The sequence below is a fragment of the Suncus etruscus genome, chromosome 3 (assembly GCF_024139225.1).
Source record: "Suncus etruscus isolate mSunEtr1 chromosome 3, mSunEtr1.pri.cur, whole genome shotgun sequence".
In the NCBI taxonomy this organism is placed as follows: Eukaryota; Metazoa; Chordata; class Mammalia; order Eulipotyphla; family Soricidae; genus Suncus; species Suncus etruscus.
In genome coordinates, this window is record NC_064850.1 from 107,216,239 (window position 1) to 107,231,768 (window position 15,530).

Sequence of the window (15,530 nt, forward strand, 5' to 3'; positions counted from 1 at the left end):
ATGGTGCATGATCAGCAATGACCTATTTGATATTTTGTATTTTATTTTTAACAATCTTATTTGAGTCACTATGATTTACACTATCACAGTACTATCAATGCTATTTTTGTGTATAACATTCCAAGACCCTACCCACACCAGAGGATACATTGTCCTTCACCAATGGGAGTCTCCAACTCCCAAACTCCCAACTCACCTTTTTTTACTTCCCTCCCCATCTCATCACCATGGTAAACTAGTTTCCTAGACTTGTTCTTGGATTCTCTTTTGGCCTTTCCTATGCTACTGCATATCACAAATGAAATTATTCTGAGATCCTGCATCTTAACCACAAGATGGCACCAGGATTAAGTGTTACATGCACAAACTTTAGTTTTGAGTCATAAGAATCGTTTGCAACTTGGTATATGTTTTATGAAAACATTCCAATAGATTAATTGCTTATATTAATTTTACAGTAAAGCACTTTGAAAATTTATATGCAATTTTTGCCTGAGAACTTGATACATGAAATTTTTGTACAAAGTATATTAAAGTCATTATTCCTTTCTTCTTTAAGTTGAAAATAGCAGACCTGTAATATTGAGTGTGTTTGACATAAGGAATTCATTAAGTATTGAATAGAGAGATAGCAGATAATTTATTAAGGAATGTGATTCATGCCTATAGAATTCATTATGTGAATATATAAAATTTAATGATTTAATTTATTAAAGTATTTTTATGCCTACAGAATTTATTAGCTATTTGAATATATAAATAGTAAACGATTCTATTCTTAAAGGTACTTTCATGAACCTATCTTTATGCTGCTTTAAATCTTTAGAATTTTTTTGAATCTGGTAGTCTATTTTTCGAGTTGGAACATATATCTAAGATGGCAAAATATTGCTAAGTAGCAATTTTTTTAATAAAAAATTAGAATCTCAGGGCCAGAGATATAGCACAGCGAGCGGCGTTTGCCTTGCAAGCAGCCGATGCAGGACCTAAGGTGGTTGGTTCGAATCCCGGTGTCGCATATGGTCTCCCATGCCTGCCAGGAGCTATTTCTGAGCAGATAGCCAGGAGTAACCCCTGAGCACCGCTGGGTGTGGCCCAAAAACCAAAAAAAAAAAAAAAAAGAAAAAAAGTTAAAAAATATGAATCCCAAAGTTTTCTTTGGTTTTGTTTATCTTTTGTGAAAGATTTAGTTGTCAGATTCTTTGATTTTATAGTATAACTATTGAAGGATGTGTTGTTTTGATGTTTAGTATTAAAATCATAAGCTTTGGAGCAGTCAAAAGCTTTTGCTTTAAACATGTAACTTAGCTTGTATTGACTCTTTGTTCTTTATTTTACTTAATTTTCAATGGGATAATAGTTGAACCACACTAGACTCAGCAACTAATAAATAACTTTCATATATGCAGTCTTAGAACAATATTCACACAAGTTAAGTGCTATATGCCTTTCTTTATTTTATTTATTTTTGGTTTTGATTGAACTCATATTTTAGTGTTTACTCTGTAATTTAATGTTTATTTTATTAATATTCATAAGCATTAGACATTAGGACTCCAGGGTAAGAATTTTGAGGGACACATTTTTCCAAGCACAGCTAAGACTTTACTGTATTGTGGAGCAATGCAGAAAAGGTTCCATAAGGTCATAGGAGAGTTTTCTGTGAGTGTCTGAGGGAAAGACGCTTTTTAGAGTTGTCAGTTATAGCAATAGTGGACAGTAATAATAATCATAGTCAGAACACTTCATTTGAAATGGCTGGACTTGAAGCTTCAGTGGGAAGGGAAATATGTTTTCTTGCTGAGCCTTACTGTTAGAAGCCTCACTTTATTTACTTACTTACTATTTATTCATTTTTATTTCTTGGCCACCGCATACCAACTGTAGCTAGTAGGCCTTGCTCCTGACTCTACACTGCCGGATCAGTCTTGCTTCTGACTCTTTACTGACGAATAAGTCTGAGAGAGTTTGGAGGGTCCATATGTGTTGCTGGAATTCAGTTCTGGGAGGGCCACTTGCAAGACCAAGTGCCCTACAGTTGCACTGTGTGTTCTTCAGACTCTGAAGACCTTGATTTAGGTGGGGTTAAGTTTAGAGACTTAATCATCAGATTAGGCCATCTGTATTCTCTCTCTACCTCTTCCACTCTCTCTCTTTCTCACTTCCTAACTACTATTCTCCCTTACTTCTTGCCACTCTGCTCACACCATACTTTGGTCATTTGATTTCTCTGTCAGGCTGCTCTTCACTTCTCCAGGGCAAGGTTACTAGCAGTTGCCAGACCATATTATCCAGCTTCTATGTCCTCCAACTCTGGTTGGGAAAAGCCTGACCTCCCAACTACCTAACTGGGATCGAGTCCTAAAAGTTCTGTGATAAAACTATGTATTGTGTGTATATGGACCCCACCCTTCTCAGAGAAAATGGAGGAGAAATTATTAATTCAAAACTCATATGTGGATAAGAGGAGAAACTATCCTGAAGGAAACAAGGGTAAGACAAGCCAGCAAGAGAAAAAACGTTTATCACAGTCATTGAAGTTACTCTGCATCAGGCAAGGAGGTATACACTTTGCTTATAGAATTTTAATGAATGCTGGCAGCACTTTACGAATTTCTCCTGATTTTACCAGTAGAAGTCGAAGGTGGACATCAAGTGATATATATAAAGTTATGTGTATATAAGACCTATATATGTGTGTGTGTGACTAATTAATATTGAGATGTGAGCTAATGCGGTCAACTTGGGAGATGTCAGAATGATGATTGTGTAGTGCTGGAGCACAGTGAGATGGAAAATCATTCTTATAAGTACAAAATTGATTTATTCAAGATGAAGTTTGAAGCAACCCACTGTAGAATATAGTATCTGTATTAGTAATATTTATGTGAACTTCATATACTAAGAGGATAGATCTCTTAGGTATTCTTGTGGAAAAAATATTTTTTGAGTTAACATCTTTCTTCAGGCATTATACAATATTTGTTTAAATATAGACTCGAAAGACACGCAAGCATTTGTCAGGAGCTAAAGCAAGAGTCGGACATTTTAGGCAGAGGGGTCAGCTTGGGTAAAAGTAGGACAGTAGGAGGGATTGTAGCATAAGACAAAACCACCATTAGCCCAGAATTTCAGAAACACAGATGACGAAATGGAGTAAAGCCAGAGAGAGGGCAACTCAGGAAGCCGTAGAACAAACCAGGGAAAGCTTTTAGCTGGTTCAAAGGCAAATAAGCTTTTGTTCTGTGATGTAGAGCCATTGAAGAAATTTGTGGAAAGGCACAGCATGATCAGATTTACATAAATATAAGATAACTGTGAGATAGTGCATAGTGAAGGGTAGTATGGAAACTGACAGTGGGCATGGAAAAAGTGAGATGAGTGAGAGATATAGCCAGGCATATGCAGTAAGGTAGTGGATACAGACTTTTGATACAGGAGCAGAAATGACATTCAAAATTGAGCATTTGGCCAGAGTTAGAACAAAGGAAAATTGGTACTGAAACCTTTATGGTAATATGGAGTTGCTAAAGTTGTGGAATATTTTAGAAATACTCATATACATAAAGTGAAATTTTGAATCAGATGTTTTGAAATTTTGGATATGTATAATAAGTCAAATGGTTAAAAATTCTGCGAAAACTCATTATATAATGCTTTGAGTAATGAAGAATAACCAGCATTAGTTTCTTTTAAACTTGCAAGTTACAACTAAGAAATGTGAATGACTACCAGAGCATTCATGAATATGAAAAATTACTTCTAGATCATCAAATTTTTCTTTCCTCCCTCCTGAAAGCTATAGTACTCTGTCCCCTCAGACACCATCTTCACACTTGTTACATTTTTCCCCTTATCTCATTATTTTATTGATTTAGAATGTTCTCTCTTTGCTATCTGAAAGGTCGTGGTCAGGGATATGGTCATTGTCTTGATTGATGTCCATTACTGTCAACATGGCCTGGTAACAGATTTGATGGGCGAGACCCCTTGTTTCATAGAAGTAGTACCCAAGCATTTGGGTTTTTTTGGTTTTTACTAAGAAAGTTCGTAAAGCTGGGTTTACTTTTCACAAAACTAAACTATTGGTTAGTTCCTGGATGGCAGTTTTACTTGCAGCTTTCTATTGTGGTCCATTGCTGGTGTTTTCCTGGAGCCTGTGAGAATCTTCTGGACTCTCTAGGACAAACAAAGAAAGTTCCTAGAGACTCTTGGGCACAGGAGCAAGTTTATGATGGTGCCTGAAGTGTTGGTGGCCCCAATGTACACAAATACCTTAAGGTATTACTTTAAAGCTAAGAGTACCTTACAATTTTAAGTGTTCCTTAAAGCATTTTCTTTATTAGCAGAAAACAATGACAGCCTTGATGTCAGTAACCAATTTAAACCATCCCCTCTGCCACGGAGCATGGTGAGAAAGCAGAGCCACAGAGATGAGAAAGATGAGCTTCTAGAAGACCAAGAAACTGCCCTTGGGGAAGAGTCCAAGACTCCAGATGCTCCCTTGCCCCTCCCAAGACTGAATGGCAGACCCCTGGAGGCTGAAGGAAACTCCTACTCTGAAAACTTTGATACTGAGGTTAGCACCGTACAACTGCTTAGATCTAAGTATGCAAGAGAATATGGGTGTGCTTGGGTGGCACATTTATGGTGATGAGCAATTGATGATTAATTTTAAGTTTCTTTTAATATGCTGCATAACACTGAATCTAATGTGCTTGAATCTAATGTTCTAAGAGAGGCCACCATTTGCTATTGCCAAGAAAACAAAGTCGAGCCATAATGCACTGGACATTATAAAATACATCTGCTTTAGAGAAAGATGTGCAAAAGTAGGTCCTTTTGGATCTCTGCAATACTGTGTCTCTTTAACTTTGAGCTTTTATAGTTTTATATGTTTGATTAAATTATGTAATTTGTGCCTCTGGATAATATAGTTTATCCTTCAGGGCCACAGTGGTAGTACAGTGGGTAGGGTGTTTGCCTGACACAGGACCAACTAGGGTTCTGTCCCCAGCATCTCATATGGTCCCCCAAGCACCACCAGGAGTGAGCCCTGAGCACATTCCCAGGAGTAACCTTTCAGTATCTCTGGATGTGGCCCAAAACAAAACAGTAAACAGTACAAAACAAAAAAAGGTAATCAATCCTTAAGAATTTTATCAGGACTTTTTTTTATATTGTTATTAGGTTAAGCATCAGACCTCTCTTTATTTACACTGGTCAGTGAACTCCCACCTCACATTTCAGAAGACCCGGGTGGGAAGATATTCCTTATATACAAAGGGTTTGAGCAGTATAGGTACCAGATGGTACCTGACTAAACTTTTCATTTTCTTATTTATTGCCTCAGCAAGACCCCATAGGATTGGTTCCCACACGGAGGTAAATTAAAGGGCTGGGCAGAATTCCTTTGGGTTGTGATTCAGGCCAAGAATCCCTCTTAATTCTGAGCAGACTTCTAAACACTCTGGAAAACAGATTTGCATCTGCTGTCTTTAAGCTTTATGGGAAAGCAAACCATCTAATGTTTCTATCTGGCTTCACTGTGGTATTTTCCAATTTGTACTGACATTGGAAAGAAAAGAGGATTTAAGATTCTATTACTTCAGTTCACCACCGCTGCTATAAGTGGTTGCAACTAGAGGACGTACAACGACTGAAATGTATTTTCTTTATTCTGGAGGTGGGAAATCCAAAATCAAGATGTGGGTGACTTGTACTCCACCTATGGGCTCTAGGGAGGGACTTTTCTTGCTTTTAGTCAAGTTTCTACCAGCAGTCTCCAGGTTCTAGTGCATGTTGCTGTTCTGCATTCTGTTAGTCCCTTTCTTTGTCCCTCTTGTCCCTGAAAAAGACACCACACTTGTATCTAGGTACATCCCTAAATCCAGTTGTTCTCATATCAACCTATTGTATCTATTAAGAGATACTTTTAAATCAGATTCTTACTGAGGTCCTGAATGGGCATAAATTTTAAGGAGACAATATTCATGAACCCTTACAAGGTGCAGATAATGACATTTAAATGGTTTTTGCTATCAATTATGTGATAATTTAAAAAAAGATATATCAAAAGCAATATCTACCTGCAATCCTTCTACATAGTGACACACTGTTGTTGTTTCACTTTATCCTCTTTGACTCATTTTTCTGCTTTATCATATTTGCTATGATAACATGCTTACTTTTTATTATGATTTGTTGGATACTTTTTTTTTTAATCTCAGCATTATTCTAGTGTGATAGGGTGAATTTGGAACCATTTTCATATAATGTCAAAAAAGTAGAACTAATTTATAATCTTTGGATATATAAGACAGTTTATTTTTAAGAACATAAGCTTTCTCTTTTTTCTTATTAAAGAGGCATCATGTGCTCCAAATCTTCTTTATGCCAACTCCTCAGGGCTTACCTCTCTCTTTTGTCTGGCCACTTTCCCTGTTGTATCTGCACCCTTTCGTTTTTTACTTTTACCTTTTACAGTTTCGGGGCAATACCTTGTACTCATGACTTGAACTTGGCTTGCACTCTGCTATCTTCCTGGGAGGACATATACAAGGCAAACACCCTACACGTACAATTGCTCTGGCCCGCTCTCGCCCTGTAGCTGCACCTTTTGGGAAGTCTTTTTCTTCCCTCATTCAACTATGTTTAAGATTTCTTGATACTGTATGAACTTCCTTAACATAGCAACTCTCCCTCTATTGCCTGTCTGTCATAGATGTCACAACATTGGAAGACAAACACACATATACATAAGCGAAATAGTCATATATTAAACTAACATAGTATTCCTGGAATAAAAATCTGGTTGATTTGTTATTCTTTGACTTCTGCAGCTGTACTTATAAAGACTATTCATCTATAATTTTTTTGTTTGGGACTCATGAGTTGGAGTGACCGTCCTTCATTTTCTAACAGTGTAGCTTGTATGATATAAAAAGTTTTTTTCATAATTGACAGAATATTCTTGAGAAATAACTTTTTTTGTTATTTTTGGCAACACCCAGCAGTGCTCAGTGGTAACTCCTGCTGCTGCACCCAGGGCTTATTTCTGGTGATGCTTGGGAAATTACATGGGCTGCTGAGAATCGAACCTGGGTTAGCTTCATGCAAGACAAAAATTCCCTACTTGCTGTACTATTTTTCTGGCCCTACTTTTGAAATTCTTTGTACCTGAAATTTTATTTGTGGAAAAGTCTTTTCACATTAAATTTGATATTTTGAGATACGTCTTTGTACTCAAATTTGATTTCATATTTTTGTAATTTCTGTCTGTTGCAAAGTATGTCAGTTTCATTTAAGATGTTGAATTTATAATCATAAATAGCCCTTTATTCTTCTGGTGACATTAAGGAATGTCATGCTTCCATCTTTTATTTCTAGTGTAGTCTATTGTTTTTGTTTTTTTTTTTTTTGCTTTGTTAAATCCCATAATGAGACATTGCTCATTTTATTAAGCTTTTCAAAGAATCAACTTTTAAGTTGGTAATTTTTTGTTATTAATTTGTTGTTTCACTGTTTTTTTCTTTTAATTTCATTCACTTAGGTTGCTTATTTTGTTAGAAAATTTGACATTTCACCTTCCTACTTTTCTAATAACATTATTGAAAATCATAAATTTTCCTCATGCATTGCTTTAGTGCCTCTGCTTTGATGTCTTTTATTTTCATTATAATTTATTTTAATTTGTGTGTATATATACCATATATTTCTTTTCATACTACTTTTCTTTCGAATTCTTTTTCTTTGAGTGATTCTCTGTTATCCCAGTTTGCTGTCATTTAACATCTGGTGATCTGCATTATTCTATTTACAAGTGTTTGGTACATTTACTTTTTAGTGTAAAGACATGTAGGAGCAATTTATTGCCATTGTTTTATCTTTTGTCTTTTAAAAATGATGTTGGGACTAGGGTTTGGCTCTATATTAGAGATTTGCTTGTGTGAGTTTTAAATTTGATGTGCAAACTTGCTTACTAAGAAGAGTTGTTTTCCTCTCTAATAAATTTTCTATCTCACCTCCACCTTTTTTTTGGGGGGGGGTATTGGGCCACACCCGGTGGCGATTATGGGTTACTCCTTGCTCTGCACTCAGAAATAACTCCTGACTCAGGGGACCAAATGGGATGCCAGGGATCAAACCTGTCCTCGATCAGTGCATGCAAGGCAAACCCCCTACCACCATGCTACTACTTGGGCCCCAACTACCTCACATTTTTAAAGTTGATCATATTTTAGTTTACCATTACAATTTCTCTGCTGCCTTTTGAGCTGTACCTATTCTTTGTTATCTTTTTGTGAATTACGAGATGCATTTGTAAGTCATCACCATCTAAAGTTGGTGCTGTCATCTCCTGTAACATTTGTGTCAGTAGTGTCTTTGCTAATTTCTGTTTCTGGGTGCTCTCTTGGTTGGTTGCTATTAATTGCTTGAGTTTTGCTGTCATGAAGAATTGCCATGTTGTTTCTTAACCTCTGATGACTTCTGATTCTTTTATGTTCCTCTGAACACATTTAAGCATAATGAGAATATACTGAACTCACCTTGCCCGTTTTGCTTCCTCTGCCATGCATATCTGTTGAATTTCTACCTAGTATTTCCCTATTCTAGCACTGGTGGTTCCCACAGGTTCTCTGCTGCCTTTTCCATGCAGTGTATAGTATTTCTCCATGTAATGCAAGTATTTTGATTGGATTTTTCTTATATAGAACTGAGGGTCATGTGGCATTTGTGGCTCCTCCCCAAATTTATTGATTCCTAGTCCTAAATTTTATTTTCAACTCCTATGAATTTTCTGGAGGGAATGATTTCATGTCAAAAAATAAAAACTTATGATTTATAAAGGTCAAATGATGCTTTTATTCGTGAGGACTCCGAATTTTCACCCTTCAGCTACTTTGCAAAATGTTTTTTATTATTGACTGCTTTTAACATTAAATTTTCTTTATGTTTTGACAAAATATTGCTTGAAAAAATTAAACAGCATTATTTGTGTAAAACATATGAACTTCCATTATAGCCATCACTTGTAGGTTAGAGTGCTTTCTGTGAAGAAATGTTTTGTCTAGGCAGCAATATTTCTTTTTTTTAATTTTTTTCTCTTTATTTGAATATCTTGATTACATAAATGATTGTGATAAGGTTTCAGTCATATAAAGATCACCCCTCTTCAACAGTGCAACATTCCCGCCACCAAAGTCCCAAATCTCCCTCCATCCCACCCCACCCCCACCTGTACTCCAGACAGGCTTTCCAGTTCCCTCATTCATTCACTTGATTATGGTAGTTCTCAGTGTAGTTATTTCTATAACTGTGCTCACCACTCTTGTGGTGAGCTTCATGGAGTGAGCTGGTATTCCAGCTCTCCTCTAATTGTCTCTGAGGATTGTTACAAAAATGACTTTTATTTTTCTTAAAACCCATAGATGAGTGAGACTATTCTGCGTCTCTCTCTCTCCCTCTGACTTATTTCACTGAGCATGATAGATTCCATGTACATCCATGTATAGGAAAATTTCATGACTTCATCTCTCCTGACGGCTGCATAATATTCCATTGTGTATATGTACCACAGTTTCTTTAGCCATTCGTCTGTTGAAGGGCATCTTGGTTGTTTCCAGAGCCTGGCTATTGTGAATGGTGCTGCAATAAATATAAGTGTGAGGAAGGGGTTTTTGTATTGTATTCTTGTGCTCCTAGGGTATATCCCTAGGAGTGGAATAGCTGGGTCGAATGGGAACTCAATTTCCAGTTTTTGAAGAAACCTCCATATCGCTTTCCATAAATATTTCATGTCAAGTTAGGGAAATAGCTACACTAACAACTAGCATGACAGTGTTAATGAGTGAGAGAAGTAGAATGCCTGTCTCGAATAGGTGGTGGGAATGTTGCACTGATGAAGAGGGGTTATGACTGAAACCCAACTACAATCATGCTTGTAATCATGGTACTTAAAGATTTTATATAAAAAATTAAATTAAAAAATAAAAAATGACTTACAAATTAAAAAAAGAAATATTTCATTTCAGAAATAATTTGGGAAAAAACTAAAGTGAGTGGAATCTCTAAACTTCCCCATCTAAAGTTTACACTAATAGTCTTTTACTTGGCTTTAAAAATTGCATTTATTTGACCAAATTCTATATTGGTTTTAAACAAAAGGTTTTTATTTGCTGTCTTTATACATTTTTAAAAGGAAAGATAAATTATATATTTGTCTTAATTTTTTAGGAGACTTCATTCTAAGTAGAGTGTGAGTTTTGAAGATTGCTTAAACAAGTAGAGAGGAGGATATCTCTTGTGCTCTAGCAATCCAGGCTTGCCAGGAAATGCCTCACTTTCTCCAAATGAACACTATTGATAACTCTGGAGTAGGCTCCTAGTAGTACAAAGTTCAGAGGAATGAATTAGTCTTAATCATGATTGTTAGCCCCCATAACTCTGGAGAAGTAAACTAATATAGCAAATGCATCTTTTTTCCTTTTAACAGGATTCATGGTTAACAAGTCCCTCATCATCATCTCTTAAAGAAATTCTTGAAGATTCCCTTTTACAAGGACCTGAAGAAAAAGTAACTCTAAAAGGTAGTTCTATCTCTGTCTCATTGCTGTATCTACTTCTGAACTCTATAACTTGGAATACTGTTTGTGTTCTGTCCAGAAAGAAATAGTATTTTGCGTCTTTACAGGAATGACATATATTTGCCTTTATAAGTTACAGCCATGCAGTTTGCTGATTTTCCTGCTATTTTAGATACCGAACATAATCTCTCAGCACCCAAGTTTTCCTAGTCCTAGTAATTCCTCAGTAATTAGGCTGTTGTGAAAATTAATACTGTGGTTCTAGCCATCCATCTCTATTCTGGCACAGGCAGTGGTCACTGACTATCACCTTCTAATATGTGTGTGCTGCGCCAGCAGTCTACAGTAGAGCACTGTGGGTAGGTGAGTAGGTAGTAGGAGTCTAGTATGGACTTGGATTCAAGTCATGAACAGAGGAACTTCTCAGGCCATGTATATTCATCCCTAATAAGAAGAGGAACCTGGGACTGGAGAGAAAAGTCTATGTGCTTTGTCTGACTTAGGTTTGATCCCTGGCATTCCATATCTCCTGAGCCCCACCAGGAGTGATTCAGATCCAGGAGTAACTCTTTATTATTACTGATTGTGACCCCATTCCCTCCCCCTAAAAAGATACATCTTCTGATAGGCTAATTGTGAGTTTCAGTGAGTTAGTAAAGATATCACACTTTTTGCAAAAAAATAAATAAATAAAAAGGTTTATAGACATTATTTAGTGGATAACAAATGAATTATTATCCACCTTATTAATTCAGAAGGGAGATTTAGCACTCACTGTTCCTCTGTCTCAAAATAGATCAAAATGAAGAATACACTGAAAATCATCATTCTGTGAACTCAAATGAGAATGAAGAGGATTCATTTTTGATAGAAGATGATACCATTGCACTTGAGAAATCTAATGGAAGTCAAGTGACTTCTGATGACTTTGAAGAAGAAAAGGAGAAAACTGAACTGATTGTAACCGAAGATTTAAAAGTTGATGCATCGCTATCAAAATCTCAGCATACGTTACTGCCTACCAATGCCGCAGAATCTCCAAAGGTGATTATGCAGAACTTTCAAATATTTAATACTTTGTTATATACTTATGAATTTATAAGAAAACTCTTAATAATGGTATTATTCTATAAATGTTTTTTACTCAACAGAAATGTAGCTTTAGAAAAAGTTTCAGTGACTGTCATAAAAGCCAGTATTTTTATTTAAGTTAACTGAGGTATGTTCATTATATAATTTAGAGATCACTAAAGTATATACCACTAAAGTACATGCATACAGAGACATATACATATTTCTGTAGATTGTTGTGTTGAAAAATGCAGCTATCTAAACAGCTTTTGAGGTTCTTAGTTATTTCTTTAGTATGACTTTTAAACTTTAAAAATTTTCATGACTCTTTTAAGAAGCAATTTTTCAACTTTCATGTTTGTTTAAATGGATGAATATGATTATTATCAGTAACATTGTAACTATGGGAATCATTTGTGCTAAATAAGATTAAGTGTTCCGTTCCTGAACTAAAAATATAGCGGAGGGCTATTATATTATAAAAATTTATGACATAGTTCTTCTAGTATTTCTCTTGAATTTAGTATTCTGGAAGCATCAGAGTACTGGAGTGGAGGGGACACCACTCCCTATGATTCTCAGCCAACCAGTCCAGTGGTTCAACACAGGGGACAAGGCCTCAGTATTAATTACTTAGGTCTTTCAGGTCACAACTATGGTAGCCTGAGGGCTTCCTTGGCTGCACCAAGCATGATTGGGGAATGATGTAGTGCCAGGAATAGAATTCTGGTTATTAGCAGTAAAGCATAGGCCTTTGACCTCTGTGCTATTTCTTTAAGACCTAAATTTAGTTTTTAACCTATTCTAGCTTCAGTTAGCAGGTGGCTAGGTGTATTATAATTGGGGAAGACAACAGTACTAACTGAAAAGTTGTGACTAAGCAGGACTTTCATAATAAAGAATATTAGCTCTTTAATAAATTTATGAAGAAGTTTCATTCTACCATGTTCCAAGTGTATTGTTCTTGTCTACTTCTCTAATGAGGAAACAATACCAAAGCTAGAGATGTGTTAATATGTTTGCTCTCTGCTCTCACTTTTTCTTTGTATAAAGGAGAAAAGCTCAAAAAGGAAGAAGGCTAGTCTTGTGTTTATAGACAGAATATTAGAAAATGTATAATGCATGTTATTCTGTATTAAAAGAATTTATATACAAGTAATTTGTGGACACTATTATTATTCTCTATTAAGTTACCTTTCTTAAGTCTGAATCTAATTATTCTCCAGATGAGATCTCTGTTGATTCTCTTCAAAATAATGAAATTGAAACTCTGAACTAATTTGTAGAGATCCCACAGGATTCTTTTGAGACCACCTATTCCTACACTCTCTTCACCATTCTCTGTGTTTTAGTATAATTCACTCCTTTCTTTTTCCCCAGATTTTTTTTATCAGGCGTTTTCTTTTCTGAGTCCTTCAGCATTTCCCGATCCTTTTGTTCTTAACTGCTCCCATTGAAATAGCCCCTCAGTGCCATGCTGGCACTTTTTTTTTTTTTTTTTTGGGTCACATTCAGCAGCGCTCAGGGGTTCCTCCTGGCTCTATGCTCAGAAATCGCTCCTGGCAGGCTCGGGGGACCATATGGGACGCCGGGATTTGAACCACCATCCTTCTGCATGAAAGGCAAACACCTTGCCTCCATGCTGTCTCTCCAGCCCCATGCTGGCACTTCTAAGTCACACTTGTTTATGGCTATATTGTTGATTCTTCACTCCTCTGCCCTATCTCTCCATGGGCCTTAGAGAGAGAGCACTTGCTTTACATACATCCAAGCATAGATGGATCCCTAGTACCACATATGGTCCCCAAGCATCACCAAGAGTGGTACTTGAGCACAGTGTGGCTTTAAAATAAAAAAAAATAACTATAATAAAAAGGTAGAACTCAGGTTCTTAATGGTAATTCATTTACTAGTTCTCAGTGATTATTGTACTTAATGTTTGACTATTTGGAAAAAGATTCATATGACTGGAAACTTAACCTCTAAGATTAAATGAGGTAGTTGCAGGAATTAACCCATTTTCGGCTTTTTCTATTTTAATAGAAAAAAATTGAAGACAGAAATATGAAGACTAAAAAGTCAACTAATAATAGAGCATCCAGTGCCACGGCCAGGTAATAGTTACTAGTGTCCCTCATGTATCTGATTTACATTCCAACAAAATTGGTCTTAATATAACTAATAAGAGAAAAAACTTATTGTTACTTTTTTTCTGTTTAATTTCTATTATATGAGTAGAGTTGTTACTTTATAATAAAACTGTTCAGTTGATTATATTCATTCATAGAAATAAATTAATTGGGCATTCATAGTTCTGTACATAGCTCCTAGGTTAAAGCTTTTTTCTCCTGTTTAACCTGAAACATAAAAATGATGTACCATATTTTCTGGCATATAAGACGAACAGGCATGTAAGATGACCCCCTAATTTTGCAGTTAAAACATAGGTTTCGGCCTATGTATCAGACAGAACGTTCCTGTGCTGCAACTGTATGTACCACAGTGAGCCAATCACAACAAGCAAAGATTCAAAGGTTATACTGTAATAGACTTCCTCTCTGACTCTGGCCAATCTGAGCAGACTTTTTACAGTGTCCATTGTCTAATTTGCATGCATAAAAAGCCTGCTTGGATTGGCTGAGTTAGAGAGGCGGTCCAAGCAGCCTTGCAATGATTGGTGCAGGATCGAGTTGGAAAATTCGTTTTGTGGCAATATTCAGACAATTTTCATTTAGCGTCATATTGAAACATTTTTCGGGATATAGTCGGCGTATAAGACGACCCCGATTTTCGGTTGACTCTTTTTTGTTTCAAAAGTCATCTTATATGCCGGAAAATACTGTAATAATAAATCTGAATAACTTTCTAATCTCTGTTATATGTCTAACAAAAGAAAAACAATGTTCCTAAGGGCTAGTACAATAATAATTCAGTGGGTAGGGCATTTGCCTTATATGCAGGCAACCTGGGTTTGATCCTCTGCACCCTATATATTCTCCTGAGCTCCACTAGGAAATGATTCCTGAATGCAGAGCCAGGAAGAACTCCTGAATATCACCTGATATGGCCCCAAAACAATGACAAAAATAGGTTCCTGGGTCCGGAGCAGTAGCGCAGTGGTAGGGCATTTGCCTTGCATGAGGCTGACCTAGGACAGAGCACGGTTTGATCCCCCCCCACCCCCGGCATCCCATATTGTCCCCAAAGCCAGGAGGAATTTCTGAGCGCCTAGCCAGGAGTAACCCCTGAGCATCACTGGATATGCCCCCCCCCCAAAAAAAAAACAAAAAATATTCATAAAGTTTGGTGGTTTAAGGACTAAATTTATAAAGGTATTTGTACGTTACATCCAAATTGATGATAATAAAGCTCTAACTTACAAATACTAATTAAAATCTTTTGACCATTTCAAATTGTCATTAAGAATAGCATTAATCAAATGGAAATTTTTTTTCTGTAAATTTCAAGTTGGAACATACATTAGGCTTGCAGACCATACAACTTCTACATTAGTATTTTGACACTTGTAGTAAGAAGCAACCAAAGACATTAATGATGAATAATATAGTTGCTGTGCCATCACTTATATTTACCATATTAAATGATGCATGAAATTTTCCTGTAATTCCATGGAATGGAAGGCATTTTTTTCTTCTACCTTTAAAACCGTTTATATAACAAGTGATTTGAGAAAATCTTAAAATACACTTTATTTAGAATGTATCTATGTAGAACTTGAAATGTCATTTCTGTATTTTAAACATGTTCCTGTTGCAAATATTTAAAAAAAGAACTGTCATTTTAAAGCTATATAACTTAATAAAATTTAAATTAGGTTGAATTTAATTTCTAAAAAAGAACTCATCATTTTCA

At 36.0% G+C, this 15,530-nt stretch overlaps 2 protein-coding genes across 3 annotated transcripts in view; one reads left to right on the forward strand and one right to left on the reverse strand.

Moving 5' to 3' along the window:
- The window catches only part of GUCY1A1 (guanylate cyclase 1 soluble subunit alpha 1), an 825,102-nt gene that overhangs the window by 328,232 nt on the left and 481,340 nt on the right, over positions 1 to 15,530 (reverse strand). The window lies entirely within an intron of this gene.
- The window catches only part of MAP9 (microtubule associated protein 9), a 34,081-nt gene that overhangs the window by 7,730 nt on the left and 10,821 nt on the right, over positions 1 to 15,530 (forward strand). The window contains exons 5-8 of one of the 2 annotated variants that reach the window (XM_049769614.1): positions 4,347 to 4,579; positions 10,496 to 10,589; positions 11,383 to 11,630; positions 13,701 to 13,771. In XM_049769614.1, coding sequence (XP_049625571.1) covers positions 4,347 to 4,579; positions 10,496 to 10,589; positions 11,383 to 11,630; positions 13,701 to 13,771 — 646 coding nt within the window. The remainder of the gene's footprint in view (positions 1 to 4,346; positions 4,580 to 10,495; positions 10,590 to 11,382; positions 11,631 to 13,700; positions 13,772 to 15,530) is intronic. The other variant, XM_049769615.1, reaches the window with a different exon arrangement.